The 22,731-nt window shown below is 36.1% G+C and overlaps 2 protein-coding genes across 4 annotated transcripts in view; one reads left to right on the top strand and one right to left on the bottom strand.

Annotated features, from left to right (window-relative positions):
* The window catches only part of LOC129752780 (mucin-2-like), a 110,698-nt gene extending 100,080 nt beyond the window's left edge, over window positions 1–10,618 (bottom strand). For both annotated transcript variants that reach the window (XM_055748550.1, XM_055748551.1), the window contains exon 1: window positions 9,403–10,618. In XM_055748550.1, the coding sequence (XP_055604525.1) occupies window positions 9,403–9,408 (6 nt within the window). In that variant the 5' untranslated portion in view covers window positions 9,409–10,618. The remainder of the gene's footprint in view (window positions 1–9,402) is intronic.
* Window positions 1–22,731, top strand: part of LOC129752781 (high affinity cAMP-specific and IBMX-insensitive 3',5'-cyclic phosphodiesterase 8) — a 326,911-nt gene that overhangs the window by 130,947 nt on the left and 173,233 nt on the right. The gene's annotated exons all lie outside the window — the stretch shown is intronic.

Raw genomic sequence — 22,731 nt, 5'->3', positions numbered from 1 at the left:
ATCTAACCGACTTAAAAAGTCGCCTGACTTCATTTCTGCAAGAAAAAAAGCTGCCCGTTTTAAAACCAAACTAAATACGGTGGTCAAATCTTACGCAAAATATTGGAACTTTCAGCAGGGAGATATTTTAAAAAATTACGTTAAGGACAGCAAAACGGAGCACCTGGCAGTTTTCCAGTCAGAAACTTTTCATTGACAGGTCGAGCCTAGATATCCCGAAGATGAGCAAAGAGAAAAATTTGAAATTTTTATGTCTAGCACTTGAGGTGGCGGACGATCCGTGAAAGCTGCCAATCAGTCAGTGTTACATAACTATTGACACAATGAATGGCTAAATATACAATGATGGTTGCCTCCAAATGCAATCATTTTCCCAGAACAACACTTCCATAGATCCAACAAAGTTGACACTATATTTTGGTTGGATCTAGACCAGGGCCGGATTAAGCCATCGGGGGGCCCGGGGCAATTTTTCTCGGGGGGCCCCTATGATTCATTTTTTTTTTCAAATGCTATCCTGAACATTTTAAACGTGTTAAAGAATTGGATATGAGTTCAATATACTCTCTTCAAATTGTCACGTTGTCTGTGTAGAAGATGGTTTCTGGTATCTTCAAATAAAAATTATCAATCAATCAAGTGCAAACATTGCGGAAGAGTTAAGAAATTCCTCTCAAATGAAAGCTCTGATTTGAGCTTCCAAATGCAAAATTTAATTCTCAATTTTTTTAATACCCTTATCACCAACTAAAATCCTCTGATTTAGAATGATGACCGGATAGATATTTTAAATGTTTTTCATTTCATCATTGACAATTGGACAATTGGAAAGTATTATGAAAATTGGAAACATAAAATACAAAATTCAAAAAAATAAACAAAATAATTAAAGTCAAACTCTATAGAGATACAGATATAAGAGTTTAAGAATTCAAAGCTTTAACTTTTTCCTTCCCATGGTAGCACAGGTGATCCACAACTTTGCACAGCTCGCATTTGAACTGGGCATTTTGGATCAACACCATTTCCTCACCAAATGTGTAGATATGAGTGAAGAAACATTGCACCAAATTTGAAGAAAATCGATTCACTAGGTTTTGCTCGGCAGGTCAAAAGCTGTACAAAAGTCGTATTTTTTTCGAATTTAAATAAAGTCGTCAATTGTTGTTCAGTTGCTTGACAAGTTTTCATAATTATCATCAAATAAAATACTGACGTGCAAAAGGTTGCTTGTGTAAACAAAATCAAATAATGGTTTGCTTAGATTTCCACTAAAATTTTCGAATAAGTAAAGTGGATCACAGGTGATACACTAGGAACAAAACGTACTTTTCATTTTGCTGAGCTTGAACACATGAAAATCACTCCGTCAAAAGTTTTTTCTCTTCAGGATAGGTATTTCAGCTACTAAAATAACCACTGATCTGAAAAAATATTGAAACTTATGTAAGTTCTTATAAAAACGTAATATTCAGATTTTCTGGCGACAAGTGTCATGGCGGCCATTGTTCAAGGCAAAAATAAAAATTTCGTGAATTTCAGTAGTTTGTAGTTGAGTCTCCAAGATATATTTTACAAATTAGGATCGTTTTAGATTGTGATCAATGCGGTGATTAAATTTCACGTATTTTTGCCGTTATTTCTTATTTTCATTTGCACCTTATATGTTGTTATTTTCCCAATGGAGCATATATGATCCACCTCGAAACCCAAATTTATTAACTGGATTATTGAAGTAGACTTAAATTAAGCATCTTTTGTTCTAGAATTTTAGTTGTAAATCAATATTTCTATTTTTAAAACGAGAAAAACTTCGTGGGAAGGAAAAGGTTAAATACTGTTATTTTCAGAACCACAATTCAGTGTCTTAAATCTAAATCATAATTTCAAATCAAGTTTTGAGAAACAAAATACGAATTAAATAAAAAAAAATTGAGATTCCAAAGCCAAAGCAGAAGTTGCACCAAATGTGTACTTCAATTTTATACCTTTGAAACACAAACAAATCGTTTTCGTGGGATGTTTATGAAAATGATTCTCATCAGATAAAAAAAATGTTATCAAAATGTTATCCTGAATGTTACAAAAGTTTCGTTCGATGCTCCCGAAGCCAAAGGGGTATAAATGAAAAAATGATCTTTTGAAAAAAATCAATTCAGAATAAAGATTGAATGTTTAAAATCCAGTATCAGTTATCATTGAAAAAATTCAGATGAGGAATCCAAATGAGTTAAGAACCTAAAACAAAGATCATGAGTTCTCAAAATTCAGAAAAACCATGGAGATGAAATTCAGTAACTGAAGTAACAACACAAGACTTGAAAATCTGGAAAAATAAAAGATGAATATTACATAGGAATATTCATGTTAAAAGAATCACTCAATGATATTAGCAACTCAACTATGAGATCGTATAAATGATAATTTGAGAATGATCATTTGGAAAATAATATGCTAAATTCAGATAATTTACTTCAGTCAGTATATGGTAAAATTTTGGTTAAATCAGTTAAAAATGTTTAAATACGAATTTTAAACCTAAGACAAAAATTACTTGGCTAGTGAAGTAGACAATGTGCAACTCGAGACCCCATACACCCAACCTTCGGGTAGTTATATCGGGTATATCGGGTAGTTATATCACCTCTTGTCTGCAACTCCGATTCTCTGCCGTGGTGCTAGCTGGGGTGCGAGCAACCTTAGCGGAGATCGGGTACCCAACCCCGGTGGATGCTTTGGTCGCATGCAGAATGAGTTAGGGGGCTTCGTACGCGTCTGTTCTCCATGTTAGGGGCGGCGTGCGGAGTGCAACAACGTCCTGGTGGTGTTCGGGACCCAAAACAGCAACATCACGACGGTCCTCATGCGAGATAGTGGGGTTAGCTGCGGGCCTTGCGAGCCTGTGACTACTAAAAAAACATAAGCAACGAATAACGAACAACAAATTTCGGATGGAAATCGGCAAAGACCCACGCGACGAAATGGGACTAGCGATTGGAAACTTGGAACATGGAACTGCCGATCTCTAAATTTTGTGGGCAGTACCCACGTGCTCTCCAACGAATTGAAGAGCCGCAAATTCGACATCGTAGCGCTGCAGGAGGTATGCTGGAAGGGCTCCACGGTACGAACGTACCCAGATGGTCGTGCCATCTACCAGAGCTGCGGCAACACACACGAGCTTGGAACAGCTTTTATAGTGATGGGAAAGATGCAAAAGCGCGTGATCGGGTGGTGGCCGATCAACTCACGAATGTGCCGGTTGAGAATCAAGGGCCGGTTCTTCAACATCAGCATCATCAACGTGCACAGCCCTCACCTCGGAAGTACCGGTGACGACAAAGACGAGTTTTACGCGCAGCTGGAGCGTGAATACGACCGTTGCCCAAAACATGATATCAAGATCGTCATCGGGGATTTCAATGCTCAGGTCGGCCAGGAGGAGGAATTTAAACCGACAATTGGAAGGTTCAGCGCGCACCAGCTGACCAACGAAAACAGCCTCAGACTTATTGATTTCGCCGCCTCCAAACGAATGGCCGTACGTAGTACCTTTTTTCAGCACCGCCTCCCACACAAGTACACCTGGAGATCACCGTACCAAACGCAATCACAGATCGACCACGTTTTGATCGACAGCCGGCACTTTTCGGACATCATCGACGTCAGATCCTGTCGGGGCGCCAACATCGAGTCGGACCATTATCTGGTGATGGTGAAGATGCGCCCAAAACTCTCCGTAGTGAACAACAAGCGAAACCGGCGCCCGCCTCGGTTAAACATCGCGCGACTGAAGCAACCTGAGGTCGCGGCAGACTACGCGCAATCGGTCGAAGCAGCGCTGCCGGCAGAGGGCGAGCTTGACGAAGCCCCTCTCGAGGACTGTTGGGATACCATCAAAACAGCCATCAACAGTGCGGCGGAGAACGTCATCGGTTATGTGGAGCGATCTCGACGGAACGACTGGTTCGACGAGGAGTGTAGGAGGGTGATGGACGAAGAAAATGCCGCGCGGGCGGCAGTAGTGCAAAGAGGCACCCGTCGAAATGTGGAAAATCACCGACAGCGGAAGAGGCAGCGAGTCCGACTTTTCCAGGAGAAAAAGCGCCGCCTGGAGGAGGAGGAGCTCCAGGAGCTGGAGCAGCTGCATCGTTCCCAAGAAACACGAAAGTTCTATCAGAAACTCAACGCATCCCGCAAAGGCTTCGTGCCGCAAGCCGAAATGTGCCGGGATAAGGATGGGGGTATCCTGACGGACAATCGTGAGGTGATCAAAAGGTGGAAGCAGCACTTCGATGAACACCTGAACGGCGCACATGCAGGAGATCAAGACGGTGGGGGAAGGTACATCGCCGGCGTAGCCAACGACGAAGAGGAGCCACTCCCAACGATGAGTGAAGTTAAGGAAGCCATTCGCCAGCTGAATAGAAACAAGTCGGCTGGGAAGGATGGCATCGCAGCTGAACTCATCAAAATGGGCCCGGACAGGTTGGCCGATTGCCTACATCGGTTGATAATCCAGATCTGGGACATAGAACAGCTACCGGAGGAGTGAAAGGAGGGGGTAATATGCCCCATCTACAAGAAGGGCGACAAATTGGACTGTGAGAACTACCGAGCGATCACTGTCCTCAATGCCGCCTACAAAGTGTTGTCCCGAATCCTACTCCGCCGCCTAACGCCACAAGCAAACAGATTCGTGGGAAGTCATCAGGCTGGCTTCATGGAGGGACGGTCTACGACGGACCAGATATTCACATTGCGGCAAATCCTCCAAAAATGCCGTGAACACCAAGTCCCTACGCATCATCTATTCATCGACTTCAAAGCCGCATACGACACGATCGACCGTAACGAGCTATGGAAAATCATGGACGAGAACGGCTTTTCCGGGAAGCTGATCAGACTGATCAAGGCGACGATGGATGGAACGCAGTGCTGTGTGCGGATTTCGGGTGAATTGTCGAGTTCACTCGAATCGCGCAGGGGGCTTCGACAAGGTGATGGTCTATCCTGCATGATGATCCTGCATTCGCTACGAATCCGGTAGGAACAAGACGAGCAGGGGCGCAACGAGCGAGGTGGTTAGACCAAGTGGAGCGTGATCTGGCGAACGTGGGGTGCCCGAGAAATTGGAGAACGGTTGCTATGAACCGAGTGAATTTTAGGAATTATGTTCGTCAAGTTATGTCGTGAGACGGAATACTATGTAAATAAAAAAAAAATAAAATAACAAAAATTGGGATGGAAATTCTATAAAGCAACTCAGTACTGTCGATTGATCCAACATTTTTTTTTTTTTTTTTCTTAGCGGCCCACCACACTCCCCCATACCAGAAAGCTCATTTGAGCCCCCTGGTAATGGACGCTAACTGTTCTCAGCATGTCTGGCAGCAAACAAGAAAATAACATTAAAAACTCAAACGCGGACAAACTTTAATCATGCTGAGAACGTAAAAAATATTATTTACTACGAGGAAGTATGAAAAAACAAAAGAGAATTTTACTCAATGAATCTCAGTGGAAGAATATTCCTTTGAAGAGATCCATTTTAATGATTAACAAATTAATTATTTATTTATAAGAATTGATAATAAAAAACTAAAACTAAATAATTAGAACTAAATTTACTGCTAAGAAAATTATCAAAAAAAAATAAAAAAAATGCTAAATTAGTGGTTGGTTATTGGTTTAGGTTTACTTTGAAGTATTGTATTAGTTTGATCTTAAAAATGTTTCTACTAGAGCTGTTTTTTATATCTTCTGGAAGGCTGTTGAACTTCGTAGGACCAATGAAAGAAATTCGACGTTGACTAAGACAGGTAGAGGCTGTGCTGCGCATAAGATGGTGAGATTGACGGGTATTATGAACTCTCCGGCCCGCATTAAATATCAAGTTTTGGTTATGGTTAGACGAGTGCAGATTATCGAATACGTAAACTACGGTTTGCAAATCGCACAGTTTAGAGAGAGGTAATATATTATGAGATCTATCGGAATAAAGTAAATTGGTTGGGTAAAGACGGGGAAGATTATAGATTGTTTTAATGCAACGATTCTGGAGGGTTTGTAAACGGGAGAGGAGGGACAATGGTGCTCTACCCCAAACCGCTATCAAATAATATAGACGGGAGTGTATGAAGGCAAAATAGAATTTCAGTAAAACATGACGTGGAACAAATGCTTTTACTCTCCATAAAATACCGTTAAAAGATGATATTTGATTTTGCAATTGATCAATGTGGAAGCGCCAAGAAAAAGTTTCGTCTAGAGTTATTCCCAAGTACTTGAAGTTTGTTACCTTTTCAATTATTGTAGTAGATAGTTTAGGATCGTTGTGTGGTTCGATTTTTTTCCGAGGAGAGTGAAAAATCATATACTTTGTTTTAGCAAGATTCAAGGTCATTTTGATCCCTGGTAAAATTTTGAAATGTTTATCATAAAGCTGCTCTGTTCTTTCTTAGCACTGTGAGCCAGTTTTGACGAAATTAGCTGCTATTTAAGAGCAGAAACCATTACTTGGAAAGTTAACGAAATACTAAACATTATAATTGTGCAAGACGTTTGCATGTAATGAAAATTAGGAGATGTTTTTCTTTATTTTACCTGACTGAGAGGTTTCGATAAAAAAGAAAACTTGAGATGTTTTTCCTAATATTCTCATGATTTTTTTTTTATTTCGGTTTACATTATTTTTGTCCAGATTTTGGGTTGAAAATTTTAAAACAAAAATCCAAGATTTTGATGTTTACGAACCGAAAAATGCGGAAGAACTTCTTCACTGCTTTCTCTAGGGGCCCCCCTTAATTTAAACTATTCTAGATATTATTTCACGGGGCCCCTTTAGTTGTGATATTTCTAGTTTTTATTCCGATTTTCATGTTTTGATTTCTTTTCATAGTTTTGTAGAAACCGAGGTAGTATGATTAAAGTAATGTAAAATTTTATGTAAATTTATTTTTCGGCATATCGGTGAAAAGTAGTTATGAAATTGATAAAGATGGATAGAGAAGTGAGAAGAAAATTTACAGATGTTGAAAAGAGCGAAAGAGCATTTTTGCGAGGAAACTTATTAACGTACATCATACTTTACCCTGCAACATTTCATTATTTAGGAGAAGTAGTACCGGGATAGAGGTGGCACTACCTTAACCTATACAATGAAATCTGGTTGGTCCGAAGTCTACATGTGGTGAACACGTATACTCCGGACGGGCCCGAGGGGCAATTGCCCCTTTTGCCCCCCCTTTAATCCGGCCTTGATCTAGACTGATGCAATTATTCGAATCAGAGGTGAAGTGATTAAATGTCAAATATGTTGTTTTTGTATCGAAGGAAGACGATCTGGTAAAATTTTCTTAACTTCGATCAAATCAAAAGTTATGAGTAGTTCTGAAAGTCAAGCTTCAGGAGACAATAGAAATAATTTTTTTAAAAACCATTACAGTAGTTTTTCGATTTTATCACTGCTGGATTTTTCCAATACTCGCCAAATACACGTTCGATTTTATCACGTTTTATCAGAATAAATTCAGAAACCATTTCCAGGACCCTAATTTTCTTTCAAAAACGTAGAGCGTTCATGATATTTTTTTATGGTTTATGTTATGTATATAGGTATTCGATAATATGAAAATGCCATTGAACTGCTTACTTTAGCTGTATAGTGTTTAAAATCGTCATTTGGATTTTAAAAAATTATCAACATAATCGACATAAGTATTTTAACGTAACGCTAATGCTAGTGTTGTTATTTGTACTTGGTTAGCCGCTCTAAAAAGTAAACTTTTTTGTTGATGCGAATCATACAAAGATGTGGCCGAATTAAAGCTTTTTTGGAAAGCGATAAGTGCCTCTGATTTTTTAAAAATTTGTTTATTTGAAAGGATGGTGTGCGCAACTCTGATTGGACAGCCTTTAATATTGTCTGAATAGATCACTTTGGATGATCGAAATGAAATTCTGCTAGCTTTGCTTAAAAATAAGGGCTAAGATTTATGTTTTTTTTACATATGAAACAAAAAGGATTATCTGCCCATAAAGCAAATTACGAGAAACACACTTCAGAATTCTAAGTTGAGCAAGTTTCAAAATCTATTAGTTAAAGGTAAACTTTTTAGTTAATCAAAGGTACGAAGATAAAAATATTAAAATATGAAATTTTCAGAAGAAATTTTGTGATGCAGTTTTCTTTGAATTCTTTTTTAAAACCGACAATAGATAACGACTGTTAAATTTCCACAAAAACTAAATAATTCACTTTAATTGATATTCTACATGGTTTAATTTCAAGAAAAATCTTAAAATTGCTAAAGAGAAGAATAACTTGAATTGAAATCGATACTTTGTGTTAAGTAAACTTTGATAATTACACCTGATGATCAAAATTTATGGATACAAAACGTTCCCACTTCTGAAAACATTGTAAATTTTTTATTGAAACAATAAAAATACTTTTTTTCACTTTAATTTTTAGTTCCACCAAATTCACAGTTTCGCCATATTCAAGGTGAAATTTTCACCTTCATAGAATGTATTATAGATGACCAACGTGGCGCCCAAAAATTATAGTAGATGAACTTCTTTATTGGACGATATCTCAAAAAACCACTTGACAGAACGTCACAAAAATACGTGTTTACTAAAAAAATTGTTCCTTAATTTGGATTTGGAATGGAAACCTTTGTTACGATTCTGCTTTAATTAAATAATCTTTTAATTACTTTCTCGAGAAGCACTCACTATTTTCCTTATTCAGTCTTGCTGAGGAACTTACGACAAAAAGGTGTGCATACTGAATTGGGATTCTCTAAGATTCCAGGTTGCCCTTTTTGATTTGCTATTTTCCTCAGAATTATAGTCAGATCAAAACAATGCCCGAGAAAAAAAAAAATAGAAACCCCAAAACAAGAAGCGGTTTCCTTGAAAAGCACTTAAATGAAAACGCCACCACTTTCAATTTCAATCCGCAGTCGGGTGCAAAAAGGGCGCAAAACCTGGCCTAAGCTCCAAAACCAAAATAATCGAGCAAAAAATGGTGCTCCACCAAGAGAAAAAGGGGCCAAAACAAAAAAAAAAGAAGCTAAACGACACATAAGCCGGTTTTCACGCATATCCGAAAAATACTCTCACTCTCGTTCCGTTTGCGGCAAAACGTTGAAGCAAAAAAGCCGCAAAAATAAAAACGGAACGGAACAGCAAAATCCAAAACAACTTCGGACCGGCCAATTTTATGCACACGTTTTCCCGCAGAAAATCCCCATTATTGGGAGAGTAGGTCTCGTTTTTGAATCGTCGTAGCACGTTTTTGCGATTGTTATTTTCTCTTCCCGTTTGACTTGACGATTTGAGATGAGGAATTTTAAGCACTGTATGATTGTTCACTTGGACTCTGTTCCTTACCTTCATTATGAAGAGTTCCCTAGGGCGATACTTCGTTGACGTAACAGGGTACTTGCTTGTGGTCCAAAAGATGAAACTTCTGAAGGGATGAATTTTCTTCCTTCTTTTAGTCAGCAGTTCAAAAATTCTGCTGAATTGCTGCCTTCCTTCCAAAGGATATCCTTGAAAAATTATCGCACTTTTGTTTTCCCCAAATCGGGTTCTTCTGGGAGTAGTTTCGAGAAAAAATGAAAGGCATCCAGCTCTCGAGAGATAACTTTCACTTCACTATTCTGGCTGGCTTCTTATGGTACAATGAGGTAATTCACTTCACTTCTTGCGTCACTGCACTTTTATCGAAACAGAAGAATAATCGTTTAGGGAGCACTGTCCCCATTTTGATAAACCATCTGGGGAGACAATCATTGAACTGAACTGATTCCCAATTTGTCGGTTGATCGAAGATAAACCCTGAAAGAATTCCCGGCGTCAAACGAGAGTTCTAAACTGAGACTGGTGGTCCAGACGATGAAAATTTAACGTCCAACCTCAGCTTCTGCTCGTTCATCTCCGAACAAATCTTGATATTCCTCTGCAGAAGAATTGAAACCACCCAAAAAAAGAACGAGATGATGACCATAGATGATGGTACTATGATAAGCTCATAGTAATCTATTTCTTCGTTTTTTCCTTTTTATTTCAGGTTCAAAGACACTTCATCAGAAGGTTCTTCTTTCAAATTTCTCGAGTTGCGTCTTCCCTTCTTTCCCTTTAAAATTTTGTTTTTGTTGCTCTGCGTAACACAAACCACCCGATTGATTCTCACACAACAATCAAAGCCAATTGCATTAGACTTCCATCAATCTTTCGGTCTTCTTCAGAGGAAAAGACGGAAAAAATACAACACGTAACTCCGATTCCATCCACACAAGAGACCTCCGTCCAAGTTTGTCGATCATCAAACCAAATTACCCAAAGACGATCATTGCTTTTTCCTTCTTTCATTCCCTTTGTTGTCCTCCGAAGCTAGACAGGTTTTGGCAGTCAGGTAGAAGAACTCCTTTTCCCCTTTTTTTCAATCATTCTTCGGACGCCGGCTTAACTTTTTTCCCAAACTTTTTCACCGACATCACTCCAAAAATCAATCATCAATAATAACAACTCGAATTCCTGGGACTCGTGAAACCCAAAAATCAACGAAATTCGCCCGTAAGAAAACACACCCTTGGCAAACCCGCGAAAACAAGCGACTGGCGTAGACTGATCGTTGGGGTGGCCAATTTCGACCAAACTACCCCCAAATCTTAAGCTAGGCGGTTGGCGCAATTCACCCTCCCCAATTCAAAAGCCTTAGCCTAAGTATGCTCTCACTTCGGAGCGGCTCCACTCTTTCGGCGCAGAAAGAAAGAGGGTCGTTGCTAGTTGAGTGAGTAAAGGTCGTACGTCTTCGGTGATAAATGCAACAGCAACAAGCGCCCATCAATAGCAACACGCGATCGATGTGGGGAGCTAACCTACTACCTTGGAGAGAAAGTACTCTAGCGAGCCTCCAACAAACGAACGTTGGGCGAAAGGGGTTCGTAAGCGCGTGATCGTCACATCAACCCTCTCTCAGTGGGGCAGTGTTGACAGATGGAAAAGTTTCAATAGCAGATGGATTGTTGTGTTAGCCTAGAAAACCATGGACATAAAGGTTTTCTAGGTTTACACAAAACAACTTTTCTAAGGCAATCGTTCTGAAAACTAAATTTAGTTTATCGGTTTCGAAATAACTGTGCATTAAAGTGAGATGCAGAGGTAAAAAAAATTAAAGAAATTTGTTGTAGTTGGAAATTTACACATTTCACACATTTTCGGAGTTTCTTTCTTTCTTGGGTTAAAGGCACTTTTAACCAGTTATGAGAATAATCTTTCTGAGAATTGGACGGAATGTCTGTCAGTATTGAAAGTTTGAATTATAGGGGAGAGTGGAGTATCGTGGGCCATGGGGAAACGTGGGCCACTTTTAATACCTCAGATGTGCGTTGAGATAAAACTCTCAAACGAACTGTCATCGTCGTCGCTATGCGTCAGCATATATTTCTATATGTTGTTGACTTAAATACGCATCATATGCTTCTTTTATTTATTAAGCTAAAAAAAGTAAAAAAAAAAATCTTTCATAATTAAAAAAACACCCGCTAATTGCATCGATGGAGAACCTAAAGTTCATAACAAAAATATGCTCATACGCTCATGATCTCAGTTTTGTCATGATCTTTCACGTGGAAAAGGAATTTTTGACGAAACATCAATAAGTCGCACAAAAGCAGCCAATTTGCAAATCATAGCTTGTGGGGAATCGTGGGCCACACATCTTGAACCACCTATATTTTTATGTTTTTATACGCATTCAGAACTTTAAATACGTTTTCCCTATCTGCAAAGGTTTTGGAATCTATTCGATCATACACAGCTTTTTTTTATTTCATCATCTGAAATTGCTTTATAATAACGAAATGAATTATGAAATCACAGTTTTGGGTCAACTCATAAGCTTTGCATGTTGTTTGGTCAATTTGGATTTAGTGGCCCACGATTCCCCACCCTTTTTCAAAATCCAAAAAATATTGCTTTTTTTAAAACAGTCAGAATTTGGGGAAAATAACTGATCAAAAATTTAAAAAAAAACTTTATGATACCTTGAAAATGTAGAAAACCATGCCATTTTTTATTTCCATTTTATCTTTTATAATAAAGAAGATATGGAACCACGAAAAAAAGTGGCCCACGATTCCTCACTCTCCCATACTCTGTTTGGGACGTTACAACTATTTTCTCGATACTCCTGTCGCTTTGACATTCTTCGAACAGTGTCTCCATACGAAATTTCAAAACAAATCCCGGATACCTAAATCTCATTTTGAAAATTTGACCAAAAGGTATCTATTTAGATAACAGGGTTTTAAAAATTCGAGAAAAGTGGCAATTCGACACACCGTAATACTCACTTTTATGATAATTAAAAAAATAATCATTTACAATTAATTACCGCGTGTGGACGACCATGCTCATTTCTGAAATTTTTAAATCAAGTAGGTCGTGGACTGAACTTTTTCAAGCAAAAAAAAACAGTATCGACAAGTAAATAAGCACTTTTTAAAAATGTTTTGAATGATAAAATGTTCAATTTTCCAAGGGGGTGAATGAAAGGGAATTCAATCTGTCAAATTTCAGAATCAGCAATAATGATTGCTTCGTTGCGTTTGTTTAACTTTAATCTATAAAACTTGCCATTTCAGTGTAGCACACTGCTAGTTTGTCAACAAAAGTAACGAACATTACCCCACTTCACCGTGCTCTCCTCGCCTACTCACTGTAAAAGTCAGATAACCTAGTATTTTAACAACCTTGCACTTTTCAGTGCTGAATTTCATAAAATAAAAGCAGCACTGGGCAATAATGAAGCTGGAACTTTGGAAGAGCAAGAAGACAGTTAATGAAGAGAAGGACATTTTAAGAAAATGGAAAAAAAACTGAAAAACTGGTTCCGGGTGACACTATGACTTTGATGAAGGGCATCAAGCGAAAATGCGTGCAGTTTTACACTCAAGGCTCCACCGTCAGCCTCCTCAAGTACATACCATATAGACATTTATTTTTTTTAAATTTATTCTGCTTGCTTATCTCAGGAAATGACAGGTGAGACCTGTCAACTAAAAGTTTCTAGATGGTTCTAGTCCGGAGTATTTTGCGCACGATTTGACCACCGTCATTCCTGTTTTTTATTCAGCTATAAGAACCAAAAACAGGATTCTCAATTTTTATCACTTCCTCAATCTAAAGCTTTCCTATAACTATTGATAAAACCATTATCTTAACTACATGAATTCCTTACCTTCAAAGATTCAATCATCTTCAACTATTATTTTCAAATTTAAGCTTACTGTTGGATACTTTAGGCCTCCTTGAACGATTATCCATTTGAACTTTGGTCAAATAGCTGTTTTTGGATATTCCACTGAGATTTTCCTAGATTTTTCTCGATTCTTCCCAAACTATTTTGTCAATGAGCTTCTGAATTAGATGCTATCTCATTTGACAGATTGTCTCCAAATTTTGCACATGTAAACATTTTTTTTATGATAGTTTAATGGCATTGCGGTGAACTTTTTACTACGAAAATTCTTGATAGAAGAATTAAAGATTGAAATTAAATGACGGATAGACAAAGCAGATGCTAAACAGCAGATGTAAACATAACGTTATTAGGCAATTTCACTGAAAGTTAGACAAATTTTCATTCGTGCATTCAAAAGTTATTCACAAAACAAAGTATTGCATATTTATCGAATGCAATCCTTAGTTATTCATGTAACAAGTTACAAAAAGTGGCAACACGATTGAATAATTACCACGACAAGTGATATATGTGGCATCCCGAATTTGGTAACATCTAACCTTCACCGGTTATTCCTATTTCAATGTGTAAAAGAAGAGCAGAAACGTGAGGTGCATTTTACGGAGTGAAATAAACGCTGTTGCGTAGTACTGGATATTACATTGGCGATCCTGCCAGGAGAAGTAAGGCCGACAGAGCCGGTATGTATGTCTGGAAACGTTGCAATATAATTGTTCCATCAAATCAAAACAATTCAGTGAGGCTTTGCATTTTCATGGCACTGAAAAAATTAACAGGTAAATTTCACATGAATTTTGAACTGCGATTAATGAAATGTCGAGAAAAAATAAATAGAAAATTGGTTCTAAATAGTGTAGTAAGTTTGCATTGTACATACAGTAGTACTATATTGGGCTGCTTATTGATAATGAATTTCTTTTCTAAAGAAAACTGAAAAAAAAGAAAATTAAAAATAATATCCGAACAGTTGTATAACTGAAATTAGTGGGTGATATGATCTGAAACGATTGAACATATGTTCATTATCGCCTTGAGAAAATGTTACTTAATTCCAAAAAAGTCCCTGAAAATATAGTTCTTATAATAAAGTGTTTCATGAGTAGAGTTCGGCTCATTACCAAGAAGTTTATTTCATACAGAAATGTAGACCAATCTTTTGCAAAAATAATCAAACCTTGAGTAGAGTAAAGCTCCTTGCCAAGGTCATAATTATTGATTTTCCTTTGATATAAAAGGTTGAACATCTTGAGTAGAGTTAAGCTCCTTGCCAAGACATATGTTCGACAGCTTGAGTAGAGTTCGGCTCATTGCCAAGTGTATTTAAAGAGTGAACTGAAAGAATCAAACCTTGAGTAGAGTTAAGCTCCTTGCCAAGGTCACAATTATGGATTTTTTGTAGATATCAAAAGTTGAACATCTTGAGTAGAGTTTTAGGCTCCTTGCCAAGAGACTTGTTCGACAGCTTGAGTAGAGATCAGCTACTTGCAAAGCATATTTTAAAAATGAGAAAAATCAATCCTTGAGTAGAGTTAAGCTCCTTGCCAAGGTCACAATTATGGATATTTCGTAGATATTGAAAGTTGAACATCTTGAGTAGAGTCTAGCTCCTTACCAGGATATGTTCATCAGCTTGAGTAGAGTTTAGCTCCTTACCAAGCATATTTCAAAACCTTTTTTAACAGTAAACAGAAAAACATCTGAGTAGAGTTCAGTTCATCGAAAAGAACTATATCTGTCAAATCGAGCAAAGTTCAGCTCATAACCAAGTTCATAAGTATCGTGAGCTATTTAATGTAAACAAACAAAGAACAAACATCTTGAGTACAGAAAATCTCTTTGCCAAATATGTTGAACTCCCTGGGTTGAGTTAAGCTAATTGCCAAGGATATGTTCGAATGGACGTTTTCAATAAGATGAAACAATCAAAATATTGAAACAGATTTATTTCAGTCACTGTTTACACATTTTTAAGGCATAATTTTTTCAGCGTGTTGACCAAAAAAAATGAAAAATAATTTCGATGGTAAAACACCGTTTCATGAGAATTTCTCGATTATTTATCTAGTTATTGTCGGTGTTAATAAAATTCTGTTGTGTTGTTTCCGAAATCAGAGCCGCGTAGAGCCATCCTTAGGTTGGACAAATGGTAACTGTAATTTTACCTCTTATATTTGTTGAGTGTTTACACTGCAGCCCCACGAATTTGGGTAATAATAATGATTTTTTTTTTCAAACAGTTTTTCAAGATTTGAAGAGTTGTATACAAAGTACACGCGGGGTAAACGATCGTTTTTGAAATTTTTTTGCCGATGGGAAGTGACTGAGGTTAGAATTTAGGCATAATACAGGCCTTAGAGCTAAAGCATATCATGAGTTAGAAGCTGTTTTCAGTTTGGGAAGACAATCTGTGATTGATACAAGTTTACCACATGAACCAATAGTGAACAAAGAAATTGATATGAGGTTGATGAACTTATTATTAACTTTCAATAACATGAATATACACGTGAGTTGGCTGTGTTGTTGTTCTCCTATATCGTGTCAGACCGGATTCTGCTTTTCATTAAAGATTTGCATAGATTTGCAAAGAGCTATTAACTGGTACTACTTTTCGATACTGTCTTTTACTGCAGGGGAAGGCCTTTTAAAAACTTCGTATTGGAAAACCATCATTTTAGTCCGGAGTTGCAAAAATTTTTTTGTGGAACTCCTCCACTCTGTCCTTTATCCTCACTGAGAACTTCTCAGTGAGAAGGGCTTAAAATAATCATAAAAACTTATTTTTTGTTTTTTTTTGTTTGGATATTGAAAAACTTACCCGGTACAACTGTGTTCAATGTTTACTCTTGGGCTCGACCTTGCGAACATCAGATTATATAAACGATTTCAGCAAAATAATACCCAAATACATTCCCACGCCAAATTGGTTCTGATTGTTTGATAAATTCTCGAGCTACGTAAAAACTGATTACTCAATAGACCCGACTTTTGAAAAAGTTATGCGCTGCTGGCTAAAATTGATCCTAGGCGTAGTACGTGATCTCATGCCAAATTTTGGCCAGATCTGATCATGGGAAGGGGTCGCTCAACGAGCCTGAAGTTTGTATGGGATTTTGAGACATTTTTTTTTGGTAGGATCATGAAAATCCAGTTTTTCATCAATAACTTTGGTCCCCTTCAGTCGATTTTTTTTAAAAATGTGTTATTTTTAAAGCCCAGTTTATGACTGCATTCCGATTCAAGTTATGATATAAAAAGTTATTAGGTTGAAGCCTAACCGGGCTAACTTTTTTAAGGATGATATTCGTCACTAGTGAACCTTCATATAAGAGAAGCGACATCTGATCCCTCTTAAAATAAATATGTGGCAACATCGCCGAAATCTTGGACAAAAAATCCCCAGCACTGTTTTCTGGCTCAAATGTTCAAGCTCTAAAGTGAACGCTCCTTCAATCCAACAAAACAACATTGAACTCGATGCCCGAAGGATCGCGATAAACGGTATGAATGACTTGAATTTCGTTAATAATCAGTTAGTTTTCTAACTAGAAACACGATTCACCAAAGCATTGACAAAAGTTGCACCTAATCATAAATTTATATGACCAGCTAAAAAAATTTCTGTTTGAACTATAACAACAATCACAATACCTTCCTTGGTTGAGTTTTCAATAAGAAAGGTGAAAGCTCTGCGACAAAATGCTCGGATCGATTGGAATCGATTTTGACAGTTCTTTTGCTCGATTGGAATTTTGTGTTTCAGATGTCATTTCTCTTATATACAGGTTCACTATTCGTCACTATTAATTTGGCCCTGCGTCGAACATATTGCCGCAGCATTAACAGTGATGAATATCACCCGTAATAAAGAAAGCTCATTTTTAAAGCATAATAACTTTTTTTATCATAACTCGAATCGAAATGCAGTCTTTGAATTAAATATTTGTCATAGTTTAGGCTTTAAGAATAAGCGTAATCGAAAAAAATCGGCCGAAGTTATTGATGAAAAACTGGATTTCCATGTTCCTCCCAAACAAAATGTCTCAAAAGTCCATAAAAATTGCAGGCTCGTTGAGCGACTTCTCCCCGTTTGCCGATCTCGCCCAAATGGCATAAGATCTTGTACTAGGCCTAGGATCAATTTTACCCTGCAGTGCATAACATCTCACAAGTTTCAATTTTGTTCATACAAATTTGGGGTGGGCTGTTACCCAAGTAATCACAGCCCTATATTCGGATTGATAAAATGCTTTTAAGGACTAGAAAGTTTTACACTCCACCTAAAATTTTCTAATTTTCTGATTTTTTTCCAGTGGGTTCAACCCACTGTACAAAAAATAAGAGGTAGAAAAAAGTTTTTATTGCATTTTTTTCCAGATGACAATTCTCAATTTCTTTCGCTCTCACCTCTTCTTTCTCTAGCTTATAATCTCTTGTGGAGCGGCATTATTGTCGAAGAAACGGGAAGTTGAACTCAAGCTTATGACTCCTACAATGAAATTTACTTTGACAGTGACTTTACCCCCAAAACTCTACTAATCTCGGATTAATTTCGGAATATTTAATATATTTAAAAAAAATTAATAAAGAAATATAGGAGATTTTTTTTAGATAGATTTTAAGAGAAGGGTTTCATAATTATAGAAGTTGGTACATATATAAATATACATTTAAAATTTTTTAATCTTTCCTATTTTCACCCATAACATAAGCATTTTTAGAACAAAACGTTAATCCATTGACTTTTCGTAATCAGTTTTTACACCTACTTAAACTTTTGGTTTAATACACTTTCGTTCGACTTTAAACCATCAGCGGGCAATGGGGAACATTTTATTTTGGCTCATTCGCCAAACGTTCCTCAATTTCCACTAGGCTCATGTCAATTCCTACGATGAGCTTAGCGTAGGCTTGCCAGATGGTTTTGAAAAAAAGCGGGACATTTTGAGGGAAAAAAGCGGGACACAGCCGAAAAAAGCGGGACATTTTTAAAATTTGTTCAAAAAAGTCATGAAATGTATGTACCATATGTGAACATGTTTTTTTGCTCTCTAAAAGTGCGGTGCTTTTTTACTTATGTATAAAGTTCTATAAATCGATAATGGAGGCATATTTCAGTTAGTATTACATCTGCCTTCTGAACCAACGTTTATGCTTTCACATCCAGGCGTAAGCATAGAACAAAGTTGAAACTTTTCAATGCCTTTGCGTTGGTTTCTACCAACGAACAACACAAAGACGTTAAAACAACATTGATTGAAACAAAAATTAAATAAATGGTGAAAAAATTTACAGCGTTTCAAGCGGTTTTTTGTTTTACAAAATGTCAAGATATTTTCTTGATAATTACCATACTTGCGATTGAATGTCATGACTAAACAAATGCTTTGATAAGGCAATTCAGCTTACATTTTATACAAAGAAATCAATTTTTGTATATGTAAAATGTAGGCATTTACTGATTTTTTAAGGAATGTTCTTAAACTTGAAATTTCTGGTTTGTGAAAAGAGTTCCACTTTATTTATTAGAATTTTTTTTCACTTTGAACGTCACATCAGCTTCGTTTCAAAATTGAGAAGATTTTAAAATTATAAAAATCAAATGAATTCTCCCGAATCGTTTTTAGTGCGAAATCAGTGTGTCATTTTTAAGAAATCTACCACTAGCATTACCCAAAATGAGATCTTTTCGAAATTTTTCTAAATACTGAAAAGCTATAAGTTTTGCCAGACAAATAGTTATTTAAGCAACAAGTTGCAAATAGTGGGTTTTCAGCACGAGTCGTAAATTTATCCAACTTGGATTGCTGAGTCGGATAATTACGTCGAGTGCTTAAAAAATCGAGTTTTGCAATGAGTTGCATACACAATTTTATGCAAATTCGCAACACTCCCTTGAAAATTCATTTATTAACCAACAACTAAAAATAAAGTTGGTCGTGCTGAAATGCACTTTTCGATACTGTTTTCAGTGTCCAAATGTTAATTTTTCAACACTGAACTACATAAATGTTATTTTGAATAAGGAAATGCTTTTTAACATTGATTGACATGTGATTCTCACCAGTTTCAAAAATAGAAAAAATAGTATGAATCATAAGGCGTGTCACAATGTGACACTGTCACGTACTCAAATGAGCATGATAAAGAAAAAATGCAAAGCAAATGACATATTTTTAATTGAAAACTTACAAATTTAAATTCAATGTCTTGTTTGATAAATTGATCTGACAATAATAGGAATTGCATAGAAAAATTAAAAGATTATTCTCAAAGAAATAAGGAATCAAAGAAAAAGCAAGCATCTTATTTGTGTGACGTATAATTTTGATAAAGGAAAATTAATCAAACGTAGGCAAACTTGTTTTATTTATTTGAAAACTTAGTTTAAAAAAAGCGGGACATTTCGAGTAAAAAGCGGGACGGCGGGACATTTTTCAAAAAAGCGGGACATGTCCCGCTTTTGCGGGACGGATGGCAACCCTAGCTTAGCGCATTAATCTGAGGCTGCTGATGTTTTTACATCAGTTCCAATGTGAAACATTACCCTCAGACTATAGTAAACATATGTTAAATTTATTTTTTAATAGATGCTATCTGAACGTTATCTTGTCCTTCACCCTGCTTGTGCTCGATATAATTATTGTTTTCTTATTGCAGCTTTTAGAGAAAAAAAAACAGTAACTTACTGCAAGGAATATTTAAAGAAGGTAGTGTCAAAGCAGCCCTGCTCTAGAATTGGTACAGTCTGTGAAAATCAGTTAATGTACATTGAAATTTGCCTTTTTCGTTGATAATTCGAAGAATCTGATGGAAATTTTCCACTTTGAAAACATGGTATTCTAGGAGATCGGTATAAAAATATTGAATTTTCGAGTATTTTTTTCTTTAAAACAGACCATCAAAGCTCGAATAAATGATGGACTTTCTCTACTAAAATTTGCAAAACTTTAAAATAAGTTCAAAGCCTCCCATGAAATTGTTCAAGTCAGTGCAGGTTAAGCTCCTTGATACAATAAAGTAATCAAAAAATAATTTGTATACAAAAGCACAATATTTTATTGGCATTTGACAATCATTATTCGATGTTAGTTGTTCTACATACGAATTTTATATGGATAAAAATCATGACAACCATTTTAACACTCAAAAGCTACAAGCTAGATCATTTTATAGCTGATTTTTTTTTCATTTTTGCACGTTTTTGCTTCAAGATGATATTACATTCATTAATAAAATAAGAAACATGATGCAATCTTTAAAGGACCGGAAATCTTAACTTAATGAAAAAGACGCCTTACAACACAACAAAAATAACATTTTAATTTTAATATTTCTTTCGCTTACTGTTAAAATTGACATCAATCAATAAAAATATGAATCCTTTCAAATTTTTCACCGGCTGGGGGAGTTGATGCAGTTCAATCCAGTACCACAGCAAAACTTCATATTGTTGACAATAAATATTTGACATTTACATTGTTGATTCTTTAAAGCCCTAAAGAATGCATTTAAAATCTATATAGGGCCTACACTCGGCTTCTATTTCACGATGCTTATTGACATTTCTTAATACTCTATGTGGCTAATTGGCACTGAAGTGCTGTTATTTGACCCTTTTTCAGCCTATAACAGTGCTCAATGATTCGCTTTTGACTGACTAATTCTCGAGATCTTCAAAAAAGTGTATGGCAGCTCATTCTTCCTATCTCTTCACTGGGATCAAAGAGGGATTTCCAACCACCATAGAGTCTTTTCCCCGTATCCAAATATCCACGCCAAATATGGTTCCGATTGCTAATTTTTTCTCCAGTTATGAAAAAATTGTTTTGGAGGCTCATCCCCCCTTACTGTTTCCTCAATGGAAAGAGACAACAACTACCGTTGGAAGAATTTCTTCACCCAAATACCCTTGCATGTAGAATTTTATTCCTTTTTAATGATTAGTTATAGCTATGCAAAACCTCTTCCCGTCTTCCTATCCTCCCAATGCACAAAGGTGCAGAACATCAATCTAGCTGTACGAAATTTATAGCGCCCAGGGATCAAGAGATAAACATTTGATGTCTTCAGCAACATTGTTCAGTTTCACATGGAGCATATCCCGAGCAGACTTTTATGGCAAAATTATACCTAATTTTGCTATCATGCCATGAAAGTAAAATGAGGTATCATTATGCCCGAATAAAGGTGGTACAATGCCAAAATTTGGGTCTCACTTTTCATATATGGATACCCCGATTATCCCAAGTGTAGGTTTCACTGAAACCTTAATGATGCCTCGTTTGGCCAACGTTTTAAAACGAATTTTGAGGGCATAATGATGCCAATTTTTGCTTTTATCTAGAACCATAATTTGGCATCGTTGTGCCCTCAAAATTCTATTGAAAAGGATGGCTAAACGAGGTATCAAAAAACGTTCAGTGAAACCAAAATTTGGCAGAACTGTGCTATCCATGTATAGAAAATGAGAGATAAATTTTTGGTATTAAACCCCTTTTATTCAGTCAAAATGATTTCAAATTTTGCTAACAAGGCATGATAGCAAAATTTCCAATAATTTTATCCTTAAATTCTGCTCAGGTATGACAACTGATACAAAAAAAATCTAATAAGAATCTCATAGCGTTAACGCCTTTGGGTAGGCATCGAATTGATCAAAGAGTATAACAGTTCGACCAAATCATAAAATCTAAAGTTCAGTATAATTTGTTTTCAACATTAGTATAACATTATTATCAAATTTAAATTTATTTTTTGGCAGTCTGTTATAAGTTACGGAATTTCTATTTTTTTAGTTTTCTAACTCACTTAAGCTTTTGTATTGACATTTTAAATAATGAATAACTAATTTACAAACATACTTTCATAATATTCCTTCCATTGAAATATTTTTTCTCTTGTAAAACTTTGTGAATTGTTTTCCTGTTAAAATACTTCCAATTTTTGTTCAGCGTAACGGATCCAATCGAAATCGAGTAGTTCATGTTTGATGAATACCAAAAATGATATTTAATTTTAAAGAGTATCTATGTATTTTAGATTGCAAATAATATGTTAAAAATCGTTCTTGAAAATATAATAAAATATAATATTTAAATATTTTTTTCTTTGAGCTATCATATTATTCAGTCTGTTTGGGCATTTATGCTGATTAATAATATTGCAAAAACCTATGAATCCGTAAAAACGGCTTTGAAAACTTGCTATGCATATGTTTCAAATGGAAACGCATAACAATACAAAAATATTTTGGTATTTTTCTTACATTTCACAAATTGACCTTAAAATTTTAATCAAATCCAAATGTATAAATTATGTAAAATTAAAGCTAGCTAAATAAGAAATTTGACAATCTTTTGTATATATTTCGCATCGTACAATCATAAATTGGCTTTTATGAAGTTATTTTTTTGGAATTTTGATAATAGTTTTGACAGAGGTTTATA

The sequence above is a fragment of the Uranotaenia lowii genome, chromosome 3 (assembly GCF_029784155.1).
Source record: "Uranotaenia lowii strain MFRU-FL chromosome 3, ASM2978415v1, whole genome shotgun sequence".
In the NCBI taxonomy this organism is placed as follows: domain Eukaryota; kingdom Metazoa; phylum Arthropoda; class Insecta; order Diptera; family Culicidae; genus Uranotaenia; species Uranotaenia lowii.
The sequence above is the reverse complement of the archived record's forward strand: the minus strand, read 5'-3'. Positions and strand labels throughout refer to the sequence as shown.